The following is an 18173-nucleotide window of genomic DNA, read 5'->3' as shown; positions in this document are numbered from 1 at the left end:
GGATCTCCGCCTTTGGGTTGAGGTCTCGGCCAAACTTCTTCACAGACCGTGCGTGAGTTGTTCCTAGGTGAAGATTTCAACATTTTAGGGTCGATTCCCGTAGGGGAAAACTCAGATCTGAGCAATATCGTTCAGAAACCTTACCCCGCGAAATATTCTTAGGTTTTGATGGTGCGTAGGCCTTGCTAGCCCCTCAATCCTGGTACGAGTCTCGTCTGGAGATGGATTCCGGCGGTGGTCCGTTAGTCTTCCCGGCCGATCTCTCTCTAACCTCTCTCTAACCTTTTTTTTTTCTTTTGCAGGCAATATGGCTGGATTTTCCTTGACCCCATTTGGGTTGGAGGGGCAAAATGACATTTTTGCCCCTCCGTTGACTTAGCCCCCCTTTTTTTTTTTTTTTTTTTTTTGCGTTACAGTTTATGCTGCTTCCTTCTCGGCCATTTCAGCTTGCAAAAATGCTCGGTTCTTCGTACACCGAGCCTTCCTCCTCTCCGACTCCTTCCTTTAATCCCTTGCCGAGCTTATCTTTCGCGTACCCTCACGAGCAAGAACAAGGCAGCAACTTCAACCTCCTTGTCACTGTGGCTGCAATTGTTTGCGCCGTTGTTTACACACTTGGTTTAAATACCATGCTGACATGCATACTTCAATGCGCCAATCACACCCTCAGACAGACATTCCAATGGGTGGCTTTAAGAGGACTGAACTCGGGCATGAAGAAGCAAGACATGATGTCAACTAAAGCTGCTGTCTCACTCTTCTTGCCCCACCTGCAGGCATCAGCTCAAGCCCCCCAAGGATTCTGCTACTTCTATACATCACATAGTGTAATGTCAACTAAAGCTGCACAGATCAATAAGCAGTACACTTAAAACCCCCAAGGATTCTGCTACTTCTATACATCACATAGTGTAATGTCAACTAAAGCTGCACAGATCAAGAAGCAGTACACTTAAAACGAATCAGGTAAAGCAATAAAAATGATCCCCCAAGAGTTGAGTTGAGATTGATGAGGAAATTAGTTGAAGTCAGGTGGGTTGTTTGGGATAAAACTAGATTTTGGTGTTTTTGTCTTCTTACGTTATGTACTTTTGATGAGGGAAGAGTAGAGACGTATCTATTGATGAAGCTGCAAAAGTTAATAAAAGCTACTTTAGAATTCTCCCTTTTTTGAGAAGATGAGGGGAAGCAGTAGGCGTGGTTGGACTGGGACCCCCCTGTCTAGAAGTGATTCCCCATAGTGTGAATACGAACGCTCCCAAAGTGCAACACAATAAGACCTTGCTTTACCTTAGTAGAAGTAGAACACATGAGTATGATGCAAGAAATGAATCTCCTCAATTTCTTAATTATTACAAAACAAAACACGCCCAACGCCTGTACTTTAGAGACATCTAGGACTTTTCTTATTCGAACCTGTAACCTCTTATAGGAGTCCCTAAAAACCTATGAATCTTAGTCAATGGGGCACACTTCTTGAGGCTTCAATTATCATTCCAAAAGTTTGGTGTAAGTTATGACATTAAAAACCGACTAAAAAAACATAATACACGTTGAATTTGGACCAAAAAACAACAGAGTAGTAGAAGCATTTGCTTTATGAATTACCACATTATCCATAATCTCAATTGCTACGCCACATACAGCAATATGCACTAGAAGACGCATCAAGTGTCGTAAACAGTGTAAATACAAATAGATATCAAAGTTGCAGGATGGCATCAGCATCTAAAGCCTGAAACTATTAAGAGGAATGTAAGGAATCCATCACAACAAACACTTCAACCCTCACAGATTCTTTGGGATTGATCTCATGGTGCCCAACTGTCATTAACTGTTAACCCATCTCTGTCCTATATTGTGTATCTCAGTAAGAACAAGATCAATACCAGCAATCTGCTACCTCTTCTGGCACCAATTTAGGTATAGGCCGCTCTTTCGGGGGTCCAGAGGTTACCGGATATCCTCGAAAAGATCCACTGCCAGGTTTTGCAAGTTCCACATAGATCGTCCTTCCATCAAATTTCTGGTTTCGAGACACAGAGAAAGTACATTAACTTTAAACCATGAGTTACCTCATGTGGCAATGACAGAGCTAGATGAAGTTTAACCTTGCAATCCATATTTTCCAGCGCAAGCATCGCATCGTCTTGGCTAGTGTATTGGATGAACGCATAACCTTTTGGTGTTTTGGTTAATCGATCTTTTGCTAATAACACTGTCATAGGTTGATAAGAGAAGCAGCAAGATTATAAGGCATATTGGACTTGGCTGGAAATTGACATCATATAATAGTTTAATCGCTCAACGAGAAAAGAAATGCAGTTACCTTCAGCAATCTCACCAAAATTTGAAAATTCTTCTTGTAGCCGATTCTCATTGGTGGAGTATGGTAAATCTGCATTTTTTTTTTTTTAATATACACATCTTGAGATTCCAAAAGACTTCACAAAACATCAAGAAAAATATGTACTGAAGATCTGTTTTTCTTTTAGTTTACTTCAAAAGACAATTTGGAAAGGTTCTTTTTAACTTACGCCATGCATAAACAGAACTCAGTGATCATAATGAATGATCAGTTACCTTGAGAAACAATATTGAGAACAGGAAAAACTGAAAAATAAAACTGTTAACAAATAGATAAGACGGTAACGAACTCAATGTGGATAGGCATTGTTCAAAAGTGAAGGATGCCTGGATAAACGATAGCGTTATGGTAGGTGAAAGTCATTCATATTGCAAGACAACACATACCATGAAAAATAGAGGAAAGGAAGTTGACAGGAAAGTACGAGAAAAGGCGATGTGAAGAGCTCGATAAGTTTTATAGATAGACACCAAGAGGCACAGTCAATCTTAAACTCTTTCTTTTTTCTTCACATTTCAAATAAATTATTGATCCTTTCTGGCCCTATTCTTAAAAGTAAAAGGAGTAGGATGAAAAGAAACAAATATCTTAGTTGAAACGCGAAAGTCCACATAATTCTCAATACATTAGCTCCAGTATTCCATTGATGCTTTATTATCCAATCCACATCACTTGCACTAAACATCCTTATCTGTATGCAGGTGTCAACATTATTGTGCTTTACTTTTTCGATCCCATTTTCAGGAATCAAAACTTGATGAACAAACTACCCTTTAAGCTTGTGAATTTATCTACCTAAAGTTGTGTAGGCCAAATAGAGTCACAGAGTATGCTAAAAGTTTGAAGGAATTATAACTTCCATGAACAAGAGAAACAAGTTTGTATCTCTAGTCAATTTCACACAGAGACATGAATTTAAGAAAAGTTTCAAACAAAATCAATTCAACGAAAGATTTTCTTTTTAAAGAGGCACATGGTCAAAGACCTTGTCTTCCTCACTGCCTGGAAGTTTACAGTTCATATAATATTTTAGTAGCTGATGGGATTATTAATTTAGATTGAAGTAGTTTCTTGCAGCTTTCCCTTCCTTTTTCGTGTAGCTTGAATTTCTTTCTCACAACTTCTTAAACATTCCTTAATAAAATGGGGAAATTTTCAACTCAATGCCTTTGGATATCTATCTTGCTCGCTCATCTATAATGAACCACGCAGAACTTTCATGGTACCTTCTCTTCAGTTTGTATAAAATTCATGGTTGGTGTAAAAGAAAACAGGCAGACGGCACCATAAACTTCCAGTAGAAACAAGACTTGAAAAATAAACCAAAGGAACAAAAATAGCATCATTAACGAAAGGGTAAAGCCAAGAAGAAACAGGACAGCAGCCAAAAAAAACTAAAACAAAAGGAGAGAAACAGGAATAGGTAAAATCGATGCTTTTTGGGGGGTGACTCACCAACCGACCCAGCAGTGATCGATGAGCAACAGAAAAATGAATCAAAGCGGAAAAATTCACATCGCAAGCCAAGAACGGACTCCAACAACATCACAGCGAACACAAGAAATTGGGGGGGAATTTCCAAGTGGGAAATGAAGGAAAGGGGTCGTGAAATGCAGAGGAAGAGGAAAGGAAGAGGGAAGTGAAATTACTTCTAACCATGAGTCTGCTGGCAAGGGGGTAATCGGAGAAAGAAGCTCGAAGATTCAAAGATTGGCGCTTTGAAGAGTCCAGTCGATTATTCAGAGGAATGGGTCCCCGGAGGTTAGAAAGTGAAGGGAAGGAGACGGTGGCTGCCCACATGATGGAGCTGAAATCTGCCCAGTCGACGCCGTGGAGCTTTGTTGGTTCCCGGGTTCGCACCTTAAAAGTAAAACCCCAAATTCGCGGTTTCTTATTTCCATACCCTCAAACCATTTTTACATAAAAATGCTTCCTTTTGCCTTTCCTTATTTCGTCCCAACAATACCCATCTCCGCTCAATTACTTAAAAGATATAAATTTTTTTTTTTTTATGAAGAAATTAAAAATTCAAATTCAGATAGATTTCAATTATATTTCAGAAGTTGGAAATGTTTGATTTTAATTTCAAAAAAGAAATAATTAAAATGACGGAAGCCAACTGATATATGCAAATCTAATATCATCTACAATATATATATTACAGCTAACATTTAAGAATTAATGGGTAAAAACGTCTTTTTATCCAAATATTTTTAGAAAATTAGTATCTATAAGCAAATTGAAAAGCATGATATATTTGACCTCAAATATTAGTGTTTTACTTGTGTTGATTAATTTGAGGTGTTCAAATCAAATGGGAGGGGGGTGACCATTGACTCCCACAAAATTAGTTTGTTACCCAAAACATGATGGCCCTTCATTTGCTCACTCAATTCAATGTTGAAGTCAACACTTAGACTTAGACCACAACACTCCTCCAACCAACCATGCTCCAATTATTCTTTTCCCTTTAAAACTTCAATTCTCCATTAACCTTTTCTTAAATTGCCTCAACTCATTTTAGAAATTAAAAAGAAAAAGAAAAAAAATCAAATCCCATATTGTGCTCGAAAATTAGGTAGTCCGACCGTAAAAAAAACATAAATTTTGCTTTGAGAATTAAGAATATATTGATTTGATGTTTACCATAATCGACTCACAAAAACAAACAAACAAACAAACAAAAGAGATAATTAAATAAAATAAAATAAATTTGAAGAGAGAGCATGCAGCTAAGCTACTGATTTGGTGTACCACTAATCTCTTCTTCTTGTTCATATTATTACAACAATTTGGATTTTAAATTGAATTTAATTGCTTAATTAATCTTATCTGTTCAACCCAAGTACCCGTTCCCATTGGAAGAAGAGAACTCCATACCCAATTCCTCCAGATCGTAATTCAAATCCTCATCAATCAGATTTTGAATTTCCATGAGTTCCGCCGCCGCCCCTGGAAACCCACGACCCCCCTGCGGGATGGGGACCCCGTGCTCCCTCGGCGTATCACGGAGCTGAAAATGGCGCCCATCCGAGAAAGGGAGCATGACGGAGGGGTGGTTGTTATGGAACTCATCTCCAGCCTGCCCGAAGCTGAGGTTGACCGGACCCTTGTGGCTGCCGAAAGGCACGACGGCGCCGGCGGCATGAAACCCCGTGAACTGCTGCACCAAGTCCCTGAAATTGGCGGTGCTGGCGTTGAGCAGCGTGGTCGGCGCCTTCCGCGAAGCCCTGGAGCGGCGTCTGGGCTTGGAAATGGAGTTGTTATTGGGAGCGTCGCGTGGGACAGTGGTAGAGGAAGGCGCGCCGCCGAGGGTGTAGAATTGGGCCCTCCACTGATCGCTGCTGCTGCTGATAGACATACGTGTGTGTGTGTGTGTGTGTGTGTGTGTGTGTGTGTGTGTGTGTGTGTAAAGTAGCTTAATAAATGGAGCAGAGAGATGAATTATAGGAATTAGATTAATGGCGATGGGATGAACTGAGAGGAAAACATGTGTGCGTATATATATATATATATATATATATCTTTTTATTTAAAAGAAAAAAGAAAACAGAGAATGAAGGAGATTTGTGATTTGGGAGTGAGTGCGTGAGGAGGAAGAAACTGATGCTTCCAGGAAGCTACGTGAGTAAACATCAATGGGGACATAAAGATGGTAAATTATTTATTATTTATTTTTTATCATTTATATACAAGACAATGCATAAAATGAGTTGGGAATTAAGAATGCTATGCTACCCTTACCTAAGCTTCCTTCTTACAATTTGTTACCCCCCACCAACCCTCTAATCCAACCCCCTTTTTTTTATTTTTTTTTTATTTCTATATTCAAGTTATTAATTTTAGTTTCAATAATCAATTATTTTCATATAAATGCCTAACATTTGACACGTGGGAGTAAACCACGAACTCTTTATTTTATTTAAATATCCATTTTTAAAAAAATTAATTTCCTATATTTACCAATTAATTTATAGATAATATTTTAAAGGGTCAATGAGAGAAGCGGAGGAAGAAGGATAACATTCAATGCCTTGATATTGTAAGAAGATTAGATTGTTGATTAATGTAATTGCACGTGATTTTGACCCTCTAACTAATCCTAATTTTCCGATTTTTTTAATAAAATTATAATTCCATATATACCCTTCCCCTTTTTTCTTTTTTACTTCCAAGGAGGAATGGGGCAACTCAACCTTTTTCCTCGTGTGCCATTTATTGTAAATTGTATATACAAACATACTTTGGGTATTATTTAAATTATATATTCAAATTCAAATAATTATAAAAATATTGGTCAACCTACCTCTTTAATTAATATTTGAAAATGACGTTTCACTTCTTAACTCCAGTTCATAATTAAAAAATGAAAAAAAAAAAAAAAAAAAAAAAAGCGTNGGAATACTGTAATTTAAAATATTATTTAAGTTTCTAAAAAATGGGTCGAAAATAAACTCAATTGAAATTTGTTTTTGGGACAATGATTAGAGCAAGGAAAAGTGGGAATTGATGGTCAGTGTTTTCCCCAAAATTCCAAACTTTGAATGAGTCTCTATCTTGCTTAAAATGGGTGAAAGTTTTATTTTTTAAATCATGATTTGTTGGAAAAAAAGAAAAATAAAAAAACTAATTTTGATTGAATTTTCATATAAAGTTAAATAATAACTAATAAAAACTTAATTTTCATATGGGTAGTAGAGCTGATGTTTAAGGTTTTCTCGTGCGGGAGACCTGAGGTGATAATGGATCAAAATGTGAGAAAATTCAAAGTCAATCAATGACTTGGGACACTGCTGATGTTTGCAACTTTGTAAGCTTCAAAACATTTATTTAAAAATTAGAAAACAATTGCATTAAACAAAGCATTTAGATCACTTTCAAACACATTGATCAAGATATTGAACTTGATTCAACAAGCATCCCTTTCCCATCCCATTCAACCACACTCACTTTGAATTCTTCCTTTCCAAGTTTTTGACCTGCTCCTCCTCATTCATTATGTGTCAGACAGTACGATGATAAAAGAGAAAATTCAACCAATTCAGACAGGCAAACTTCAGACCATTTTACTTGGAAACAACACAAACAAGAGGACATCGACAAATTATGATACAAGTCACATTTACAAGGGGTTTCGTATGCTAATTTCAACGCAAAAATTGGGACACTCTGCCTTCTTTTCTTTTCTTTTTTTCCTTTTTCATCATTAAACTCGAGCCCATTTCCTATTCTACAGTTATTTTAAGTATTGTTGTAAGTCTTGGCCTTTTGTATCTCCTAAGAAGTAAAGAAGAGCAAACCACACTTACAGATGACAAAGCCATGCATGCACCGGCTGCCCATGGCGGCAATTTAATCCCCAAAGAAGGAAACAGGACTCCCGCAGCAACAGGAATTGCTATTACATTGTACGCCATTGCAAACACGTAATTCAACCGAATTCGATTGAAAGTCTTCCTTGACAGATCGATGGCTGTAATTACATCTTCTAAATTATTTCTCATCAGGACGAAGTCTGCTGCCTCAATGGCAATATCAGTTCCCGCACCGATTGCGATTCCGATATCAGATGCAGCAAGAGCAGGCGAGTCGTTGATACCATCACCTACCATTGCAACTGTGCTTCCGTCCTTTTGGAAGTTGTGAATGACTTCGGCTTTTCCCGCCGGCATTACTTCTGCCCTCACATCTTGTATACCAAGCTGCACAACAAATTGGCAGAAAAACATTAACTTTTACCACAACAACATTTGTCTCATTTAAGAAAAACATGAATGGATCAAATTTTGATCTATGAGCGGCCATCAAGAAATTCAGCGTCCAACATTAATTTCTAGAGCTTGCATTTAAATGAAATCGTTCTAACAGGAGGCTTGTGTAATCACTTAATTCTCTAAATTAGTATTTAACGGACCGAGATATGGAGAGAATTTTATGCCAACCTCTTTGGCAACAGCCCGAGCTGTTCTCCAATTATCACCCGTAACCATGACTGGAGAAACACCCATTTTCACAAGACCCTCAACAACAACGGCAGCTTCTCGCTTAAGTGGATCTGCTATTCCCAAAACTCCAATTAAGTCATCATTGCATGCAACAAGAATACCTGTCTTTGCACTTTCTTCAAGCTCTATAACGAAATTATCTACATCAGGTGCTATGGAGATTCCATTTTCATTCATCAACTTCCTGTTGCCAACCTGTTTCGGACAACAGGTTTTTGAGAAGCAGAACCCCAAAATATCAGAATATATATTCCAGGATACAAGAAAATCAACGCTCATATTTCCTCAACTAGTAAAATGAATTCTTACCAGAATCCTTTTTCCCTCAATAACGCACCGGATGCCTTGGCCTGGCAATGCAGAGAAATCTGTGACATCGAAAAGCCATCCAGAAGATTCTCTACTTTGGTTTTCCCCATTTTTTGTTGCAGAAGGATCGTCGAAGAAATGGAAATGTCGTGCATACTCGACTATAGCTTTTCCCAAGGGGTGTTCGCTGCTAGCCTAGCCAGAAGAAAGAGTAACAGTAGTTAATGATTGAGTTGGTTCACAGAAACATACCAGAATTATTCATCACAACCAGTTCTCAACGGATAATAAAATATTTAATTTGTATCCTTGAAGTATACGTCATTGAGTTTTATAAATCATTCTGTCATTAGATATGAACAAAAATCTTTTACTCAAAAAATGAATTAAAGCTATAAAAAAAAAATTGCAAATCACCTCTGCTGAAGCAACCAGCTTAAGAAAATCTCCTAGAGAAATTTCAGTGAATACTTTGGCAGTAGTGACGGTGGCTCTCCCTTGGGTTAGTGTGCCTGTTTTATCAAAAATCACGTACTTAACCTTTTGGGCCCTCTCCAAAGCGTCTCCTCCTTTGATCAAGACACCATTGCTGGCACCAACCCCTGTAGCAACCATGACAGCAGTCGGCGTGGCCAAGCCTAGTGCACAAGGACATGCAATAACTACCACTGCTATTGCAAACATGAGGGAAAACACGAAGTAATTTCCATTTTCTGGGAGCCATTCAGCTGGATAAGCCCCAAGAATTCCTCCAACATACCTACAGATGCCAACAGAAGCTTCAGATCTTAGATAATGTTTCTGCCTAACTCTTAACCACACTGCAAATTTGTCAACTCAGATAATAATTAAAAGTGCATTGATATCATACTTACCAACCAAATAACGTACACAATGCTATAGCAACAACGGTAGGAACGAATATACTTGCTACCTGCGGGCAAAAGAGAAGCCTATTAACACCAGAATTAAGAAATTTGCAAATTTTCTGACAGCCCCACGTGTCCAAATAGAGTGCTGCAGCGTGGAAGACAGAATCTAGATGATTTGCAGACTCCAACATGCCCAACCCATCACATCTATAGGTATGTATGCCCGACTAATCAGTTTTACAATGTTCAATGGGCAGTGGTGTTCATTCGGAAAAAAATTGACAAGCTTATATATGCTTTTTTTGGTAAGCGGACATATGTTTTATTGGTATGCCTATGTATGTCTCCCATGTGCTTTTTGCTTTGTAACAAGAGAGAAAATTTAAAGAAAATATATCAATGGATCAACAGGTCAGGCCCTTGGTTACATGGAAAAAAATATTTGGTCATGGAAAGGAAGAACATGCAGAACAGAACTGTTAGCAAAAAAGAAGTCAAGACAACCGAACAGTTTTACAGGAGGGAAAAGCCAAAAACAATGTCCTATTCAACGATACTGCCTATAAGATCAGATCTCATAAATCACCATATATGCAAATTCTACAGCATATAAACCAAAAGGCATGCTCAACAACCCCTAGGTTTCTTCATCATAAGGATACGAATATCACTCATTCAGACTTGCTGAAGTTCCATGTACGGTGACGACTTCAGCAGCTCATTCATTAGTCATTGCATTTCATTTCTAGTAACTCTTCCACTCCAACTCAAAGCTAGTAAAATCTAGGACACAAACTTCCTTATCCAGCCATGATCTTTTTGTTGAGCTCATATCTTACTATTCTACTTTGCTTCATGTAATAAAAGATTAAAATGAAAATATTCACCCCTGCACCCCTCTTACTAAATTTAAAAGTAAAGTACCCATCATGAAACTTACAAAATCAGCGAACTTCTGGATTGGGGCTTTAGACATCTGAGCTGTCTCAACCAAACTAATAATCTGATTCAAAACTGTATCAGATCCTACTTTCGTTGCTTGGATGTGAAGAGCTCCATGAAAGTTAATTGTACCCCCAATAACATGCGAGTTAACCTCCTTCAAAACAGGTACAGATTCTCCAGTAACCATACTCTCATTAACATAACTTGAACCCCAATTAACAACACCATCCGCTGGAATCTTTGTACCAGGAAGAACTTTCAACATGTCGCCAGGTTGAATTAACAGAGCATCTATTTCCCTTTCTTCTATCAAATTCCCACCTAGAAACACAAAATTAGAACCAGTCAACGATCTAGAAGACAACAAACAATTTTTTTTTTTAATGCTAAAAAATATCTTTTCATCCTCAATATTCACATCTCTCAAGTAACTCGATCCTAAAATATTTTGTTAAGAAGCACAAGATACTTAATGTCTCAATTATATGGATTCAAATGAATTTGATTCACAACTCCTAGATGGTTCAGGGGTCATATATCAGCATTATGCTCAACCTGGAGCTTTTTATTAAAGGACGTTGAAATATCTGGAATGTAATTCATTAAAATGTCTGTAAGAAAGAGAACAGAAAACTATTGATTCCTTGAAACCCAAGTACCTTTATCCCGGATGAGCAATAAAGCAGTTGCAGGAGCAAGTTCTACCAACTTCTTGATGGCATCTGATGTTTTTCCCTTGGCAAGACACTCCAAGTACTTTCCCAGTAATACAAAGGTTATCAACATAGCACTTGTTTCAAAATAAGTAGGAGACCAAAATCCGGTGACTGCACCATAGAGAAGTGCACAAACAGAATAGACATAAGAGGCTGTGGTACCCAAAGCAACCAAGACATCCATGTTAGCTGAACCATTTCGAAGAGCTCTAGCAGCTGCAACATAAAAGCGCTTTCCAATGATAAATTGCACAACAGTCACCAATGCCCACTTTAACCAATCATCCATGAGAAAGGGTCCACAGCGCCAGAGTAACAATGAGTAGATTAAAGGAATATGAGGACATATTACTTGTTGGAGAAAGATCAGTACCTGGAAGAAACATAACCATGAAACAATCAAAATATTATCAGAAAAGAGGAGTTTTTCAAAAAAAAAAAAAAAAAAAAAAAAATGTTACAAGGGTTCATCACAAATGTTAGGAAAAAATCATCGGTGGAATCAAATTAAAATCTGTTAGGTACATGTGTACAAAATGCAAATCTGTAATAAACTAAACTCTTCTCTTTTTGTAGTAATGGGGTCAGATATACAAATAAGCAAACTCAAAACACAATATGATCTCCAACTAAGAAAATTTTCAATCACGTGGTGAGAGAAGTAATCATCTGAAGTAATGTTAACATTAAGAACTATGGACAACAAACATAAAAATTTGAAAGGCATGTAGCTGAGAGGAAAGAATATTCACGTACACTGAGAAACAGACTGGGGATAAAGAGCCAAAACATATTCGTAGCTTCTTCAACATCCTTAGACGTTAACCTCGTGTAAGGGCTGGTAACATGCAGTTTAAATTTTCTGTTGCTTCTTCCCTCAATCTCATCCACTAAGGATCTGGGACCAACAACTTCTGGGTCAAAAATAACCTCAAGTGTTCCTGATGTACTGTCAAAGAGAAACCGCCGCAACCCTTTCAAGTTGCTAAGTATGACTTCCAGAAACTGTACATCAACCTCGCCAGCAATGCCTGCAACCGCTAGTAAAAGTTTATCTTGCTCACTGCTCTGTACAAATGAAGCTTCAAATCCAGCATCCTCAATTGCATTAACTATGTCATCTTTACTGGTAATTGTAGGATCATATTCAACTTCTCCCAATGATGTGGCCAAAGCAACTACTGCTCTTCTAACACCAGGAAGATCTCTTAAAATGGTCTCTACCGAATTCACACATGCTGCACATGTCATACCACCGATGGTAAATTGACCCACCAGTGTTCCATGCGACTTCTTTCCAACTGAAGGAGCTTCAGGTATAATCTCAGCCTCGAATCCAGCATCTTCTATTGCTTCTTTGATATCTTCTTCCTGAATTTATTTAACAATTAGCAAAATAAAAATAAAAAATGTGCAATTCGGTATCTACATATACATTTCTTTTGGAAACTAAAATCACTTTGTTGGTCCATACGAGGCTAACAAGCTCCAAATGGATCGCCAATCACAAAAAAAAGTTACCGATGAATGATGTGAACCTAAAGCCTAAACGAGCGATTCTCATTGATTTGATGGTGTGGAAACAAATAGTTTTCTGTTCTATCTCGATTATCTCTTTGTTAAATTCCATCTGTTCCTCTGTCGTTCAAAATTCTTCTAACTTCACACAAAACAAACTCCCATAAAACGCTCTGCAATAGAACGACCTCGTCCAGTTAACTAACCGTCTTCCCTACATCGCCAATCTAACATCACACGCAATGGCTGAAAGAAGAAACCAAAATGAAGGAAATACAAAAACCTTAACCAAGCTGGAGTCAAAAACCACGTCAGCTCTGTTCTGAAGCAATGCAACGGAAGCCGTCAAAACGCCATTAACGCCCCTCAAAGCAGCCTCCACGGAATTAGAACAAGCAGCGCAGGTCATCCCAGAAACTGAGACCTGAACCCTCCTCATACCTTTCTCAATTTCGCCCAAATTCTCCTCCTGCTTCTCATAGGAATCAAGCAAACGCACATCCTCAAGATCATCGGAAAGTTCAGCAGCAGCAGAAGAATTATCCGGCAGGCGACGGTCTGCGGCGGCGACCTGGGCGAGCTGGAGGTCTCTGAGGCCCGGCGCCATTGAAGGAGCCCGAGCGAAAAGGAGAGGGAAATGAATCAGAGACAAAGGGGAAAGATGGAGGAGGATTGAGACAGAGAGATTGAAAGGGGAAGGGAGACCTTTTATGCAAAGATGAAGAAGAGAGGTTGAGACAGCAATTTTCTAACTAAAGCAGGTGGAGGTGGTGGGAGGAAACTTTTTTACGTTTCCCATTTTACCCCCACCCAACGAATTCAAATGTTACCGACGCTGCTCGCCTCCGCTCCCTACTTCTTCTTCTTCTTCTTCTTCTTTGCACTGCCTACTGAAAATAATAATCAAAATTACTTTTTTAACCATCTAATTTGTGTTTAATTTTTAACCCCATCTATTATTTCCTCTAAAAATAATAATTGGAATTTAAACATCCACTGTTCTTGCAGACACGGTAACGGCGTTGACTGCTATCCCACGGCCCCGGACATCAAATTAGACACGAAACAAATATTGCCTCCCTGTTTGGACACGGGGTTTATGCTAATCCTTTTCCTGGATAGGCTTCACAAATAATTAATCTCAAATAATTGTTAATCAATATCTGATTAATATTTATAAAAAGAAAAACATTGATTAATGTCTCTATTCTTTTCTTTTTCTTTTTTCTATATTATTTAACATTTATGGTGTCAAATAATTGGTAATAAACAACATCAAATGAATAATTAACGGGATTTCGATTTTAATTAATTCTAATTTATAATAATTAAAGAAGGCAATTGATGAGTTGGCTAACGTTACATGCTTGTTATGGAAACAACACCGAGGCTTAAAAATTAATTCATATGGAAATAGAATATGTTAATATCAAGTAGAGCATATTGGAACCTTTTGAAGGGAAAGTGGTAAAGGAGTGAGGGCAATGTCGTCATTTGGTTGAAGCTAAAAGCCACGGTGGGCTGAGACTTTGAGGAGCCGGTCACCCACCGATTCACGAAGGCCCAAAAGACAGTTAAAGCAGGTGAGCTAAACCAAGTCTTATTTTTTTCTCCTTTAAAAAAAAGAAATAATTACAATTTATAATCTCACCATATCTTAGAGACTAGGACTCGCTTTCTACGTCACCATTTTTTTAATATTAATCCACAGTCAAACTAAAAAGACATTACTTAGATTAGTTCGTTAACATTTAAACCCATATCTCTGGAATTCCGCTCGAGGTCCATATTTTTCTTTTTTTATCAATAAATTGGGTGGACCTGATATTGGGCTTATCTCTGGGCAATTAGGCCCATCAAGGCCCAGTTCCATGTCAATCACCCTCCATCAGTTTTCTCCAATTTCCAACTAAATTTTCATTTTGTTAGATAAATAAACACAATAGAGACAAGGGAGCGATACTCAATTTCGGCGAATCGGCGGAATGGGAAGAAATATCATCGCTCACTGGCGTCTACTCCGGCGAGCTCTCGACCACGGCCGATGGCTAGGTCCATGTTATCGCAATTATTCTATTTTCAGTCGCTCTGAAATACTTCTTGGAAGTTCGTCATCATCTTCGTTTTCAGCCGCTCCCTCCCATCGCAGTGCGCCGGACTTTCAGTCCCCCAGGCTACCTTTTCAGCACTGTCGACCTCTATGCTCAGCGTCAGGTTTTGCATTTCACGCCCCCCCCCCCCCTTCATCTTCAACCAAAATCTGGCCCTGCCATTGTTTGTTGCTGCTGGATTCTTACGAGTGTCGTGTTTATTCCGTTTATCTTCTTTGTATATGTGCTGTATGCAAGTGTCGGTTTGAAATTTTGAAGGTTGTGCTGAGAACTTAAATAACAGACATTTAAAACGAGTTCTTAGCATTTCTATTTGTGCTCTTTGAATCTCATGGTTCACTGCTCAATAAGAGCCAATCGATGCAGGTCTTTCTTGATTAAATCACCATAAATCTTTCTTATTCTTTGGTATTTCCTGCGTACTGACTTGTTTCTGGTATGGATAAATTGCAAAAGTACACTTTTTCTCGAATAAATCTCGAGAAACCGTTGTGTTTTGTTTTGTCGTTTCGTTTTTAGCACAATAATTTACAGTAGTTTTCGCTCTGTTGCTGTATGCTCATATCGTTTTTCCTTCCTTTGGAGTTTGGGATTTGAGTACTGCTATTTTTTTCTCTACGGTTTGAACGAAATTAAGTGATGATTTAAACATGATTTCAGATCCTTCGAATATTATCATGATAAAGTCTGAAGATCAATTCAAGAAGTCACTTGGGAAAGCACAAGGTATACCCTTTTAGAAAATCATTTTGGCAAATAAATTTCTTCCTTTGCCTTTTCAGCTGCTTAATACCGCTGGATCTTTTTTTCCTTGCCAAAAACTCATTGTAGATGAAGCTTTGCCGGCAATTTTCTACTTCACAGCTGCCTGGTGTGGCCCTTGTGAGTTCCAAAACTGTTTTACATACGGTCGATTCAATTAGTTGATTTTTTTTCTATGCATAAACATGTGCACATCATATAGTTTTCCTGGAGTTTTTGCTAGATGTTTGATGTATTGTATGGACGCTCAATTTGTTTTATTGCTATATCTGCAGGCAGATTGTTATCCCCTGTAATCAAAGAATTGAGTAAGAACCATCCTCAGGTGACAACATATAAAATTGACATTGATCAGGTAGGTAGTCAATGTCGATAGCTTTCTTAAGGCATTATATCAATAAAAAAAACAGAGGTTGCAATCTCCACCCAACCACGCACACATATTTTTGAACTTTAAAAAGACGAAAAGAAAAAGGATCAGCTTTCCTCAAATTGTGCAACATTCATTGGAATTATTGCCCAACTAATTGTCAACGATGGATTTGTTTGTATTACTTCCTACATGTTTTAAGTTCAATAATCTTGTGGAATATGATCCAGCTGATTGTTAACTGTGACGGCCTTGAGAAAGGGATTAGGTTAGCAGTAACCTTCAAATTTCACAAAAGGGAAAGTCTTTGCGTTGGTCCTTATTGCATGGGAACGTCAAAGACTTGTCCAGTTTCAGGGAAGAACTCCATTGTAACCGTATCTGTCAATGGTGCAGTATGTGGAACAAGGAAGTCAGGATAAATAGCATCTTCTTTATTGTAAACTTTTGAAAGGAATTAGGAGTGAGGTTTTGATTGATTTAATTGGGGAACAATTTTGAGTTTATGCAATGCTGTTTAGGTCAAGGCTTGGAGAGCAATTGAAAACTTTTGTAAATCAATGCATGCTGCAGATCAGTGTGGATGATTCGGTTGGAGAGAAAGAGGAGGTTTCTGAGGATCCATATTGGTAGTTTTAGTTAGAAAGAACACCAGTTTCTTTCTAGCTTCTAGATTAAGTTCCTAATCAGGGTGTGCGTGTGTGTGTTTTATTACTATTTTTATTATTTAATTAAAAAAATATAAATATAAAAAATATGTATTTTAAAATTCTAAAGGATTCTTCTCTTTTTCCATGTTGCATTCTTATTGTATGCGTTTTGCTAATCTCCATTGGTTAGGGTGCGGGAAGATTTCTTCTCTCTTCTATATTCTATTTTTTTATTCGTGTCCAAAAGAAGAAGCTTATTTTAGAGTACTTTATGCCTGGGAAAATTATTGAATCTGTTGCATACTTCTTTTCGCGCAGTCCTTTCTTCATATTCTTTGACGATTTGGTATACTATGCCTTTATCATCTCATGCACTTAAAATGGGTCATAATGAAATTGTTATTCCTTTTACAGGAGGGACTCGAAAGAACTTTGAATGACTTAAATATTACCTCTGTGGTAAGAGTCTCAGCTCTTGTAATTTCCTACAGCCTTGTAATAAATTTTATGAATAACTCGAGAGCTCAATCTTTTTTATTTTCGTGCCTATTTGCATTAGTCAATCATAATGGATGGTGAGTAGATATTTTTGCTCCACTTAAAACTGTTGGATGGCATTTTGCCTTTGCTTTGGTAGTTTGGTTTATCATGATTTGTCTTCTTGGTTTCGTTCCACTTTGTTTATCAATGAAAATGAGAGGGGGGATTGGGAAAAACCTACTGGTGCTGTCGTATATAAGTCATATTTGAGCCTTTTGGTTTGTCTTCATGTTTCTGAAATGTTCTTTTTGAGTTTTTAGAATATTCCCTACAGCAAAATTTTACAATCTCATGTGATTATGCTGTGTCTTGTGTTTGATGTCTGAATGTCCAGTAATTCTAAGTTTAGGATATTTTTATGCAGGTTCCGTTATGAATGCGGTTTTATATTAAATTTTAAAAGGCTCTAGCTCAAACAACCTTAAAAACTTGTCGGAATTTAATTGATGCAATGATATCTACTATTCTCATATGCTTATTGTTGTGTTGGGGTAACAGCCAACACTTCATTTCTTTCAGAGTGGCAAAAAGGCAGGGGAGATTATCGGTGCTGATGTTGCAGGCATAAAAAATATCATGGAGAAGCTTTACAAATGACCTCCTCACGCATTTTGGTTCATCTCTTTTCAAGCAGGTTTACCATTTAACACGTTGATTCTCGAGCCATGCCTGCTTATCTAGTTTTTAATAATGAAATTTGATGCCCATCAGACTGTAATGAATGTAATGTTGTTGTAACCAGATCGATCTGTCGGATCATGTGACGATTGGGAGATGGGAATCATCCTTATACGGAATTTGCCTTTAGTAGCACACCACAAACAAATATGGTATAAGGAGTATTTGAACCTCTGACTTGAACTTGAAGGAAAGGAATATTTTTCAATTTGTAGTTATTTAAAGTACATTTAAGAGTCAATAATTGAGGTGCCAACTTAGGGCTGTTGAGTGTTTGTGTTTGTAGATTTAAATTTTATTTTTAAAAAGGAAAAACTATTTATTTTCAT

The 18173-nt window shown here is 37.7% G+C and overlaps 4 protein-coding genes across 7 annotated transcripts; 1 reads left to right on the top strand and 3 right to left on the bottom strand.

Annotated features, from left to right (window-relative positions):
* Positions 1-1560: 1560 nt before the first annotated feature.
* Positions 1561-4303, bottom strand: LOC111803073 (small RNA-binding protein 11, chloroplastic). The gene is made up of 4 exons (XM_023687336.1): positions 4018-4303; positions 2330-2398; positions 2112-2218; positions 1561-2026 (listed from the first exon to the last, which is right to left on the bottom strand). Exons 1-4 carry the CDS (start codon positions 4166-4168, stop codon positions 1883-1885), a joined length of 471 nt encoding a protein of 156 aa, XP_023543104.1. The 5' UTR covers positions 4169-4303; the 3' UTR covers positions 1561-1882.
* Positions 4304-5228: 925 nt separating this feature from the next.
* LOC111804320 lies at positions 5229-5839 on the bottom strand (the record flags this gene model as incomplete). The annotated part of the gene is given in 1 exon segment (XM_023689080.1): positions 5229-5839. A coding segment is annotated over 1 exon segment (501 nt), but the record flags the coding sequence as incomplete, so codon positions are not given.
* A 1569-nt stretch (positions 5840-7408) lies between these two features.
* LOC111803839 (copper-transporting ATPase RAN1-like) lies at positions 7409-13596 on the bottom strand. Of its 2 annotated transcripts, XM_023688429.1 has the most exons (10): positions 13017-13087; positions 12737-12906; positions 11972-12586; positions 11159-11588; positions 10495-10820; positions 9558-9616; positions 9100-9442; positions 8683-8877; positions 8311-8568; positions 7409-8070 (listed from the first exon to the last, which is right to left on the bottom strand). In XM_023688429.1, exons 3-10 carry the CDS (start codon positions 12464-12466, stop codon positions 7594-7596), a joined length of 2583 nt encoding a protein of 860 aa, XP_023544197.1. In that variant the 5' UTR covers positions 12467-12586; positions 12737-12906; positions 13017-13087; the 3' UTR covers positions 7409-7593. The 2 variants fall into 2 exon arrangements, with proteins under 2 accessions (XP_023544197.1, XP_023544195.1); XM_023688427.1 differs by lacking the exon at positions 12737-12906 and having other exon boundaries at positions 13017-13596.
* Positions 13597-14640: 1044 nt separating this feature from the next.
* LOC111804430 (thioredoxin O1, mitochondrial-like) lies at positions 14641-18172 on the top strand. 3 transcript variants are annotated; one of them, XM_023689234.1, is made up of 8 exons: positions 14660-14785; positions 14864-14947; positions 15505-15570; positions 15676-15726; positions 15882-15961; positions 17041-17085; positions 17665-17800; positions 17909-18172. In XM_023689234.1, the coding sequence occupies exons 1-7, from the start codon at positions 14719-14721 to the stop codon at positions 17761-17763; spliced, it is 492 nt and encodes a 163-aa protein (XP_023545002.1). In that variant the 5' UTR covers positions 14660-14718; the 3' UTR covers positions 17764-17800; positions 17909-18172. The 3 variants fall into 3 exon arrangements, with proteins under 3 accessions (XP_023545001.1, XP_023545000.1, XP_023545002.1); XM_023689233.1 differs by having other exon boundaries at positions 14641-14947; positions 17686-17800; XM_023689232.1 differs by having other exon boundaries at positions 14641-14947.
* Position 18173: the final 1 nt, after the last annotated feature.

The sequence above is a fragment of the Cucurbita pepo genome, chromosome LG10 (assembly GCF_002806865.2).
Source record: "Cucurbita pepo subsp. pepo cultivar mu-cu-16 chromosome LG10, ASM280686v2, whole genome shotgun sequence".
NCBI lineage: Eukaryota > Viridiplantae > Streptophyta > Magnoliopsida > Cucurbitales > Cucurbitaceae > Cucurbita > Cucurbita pepo.
Note: the sequence above shows the minus strand (reverse complement) of the source record. Positions and strands in the feature narration are given on the sequence as shown.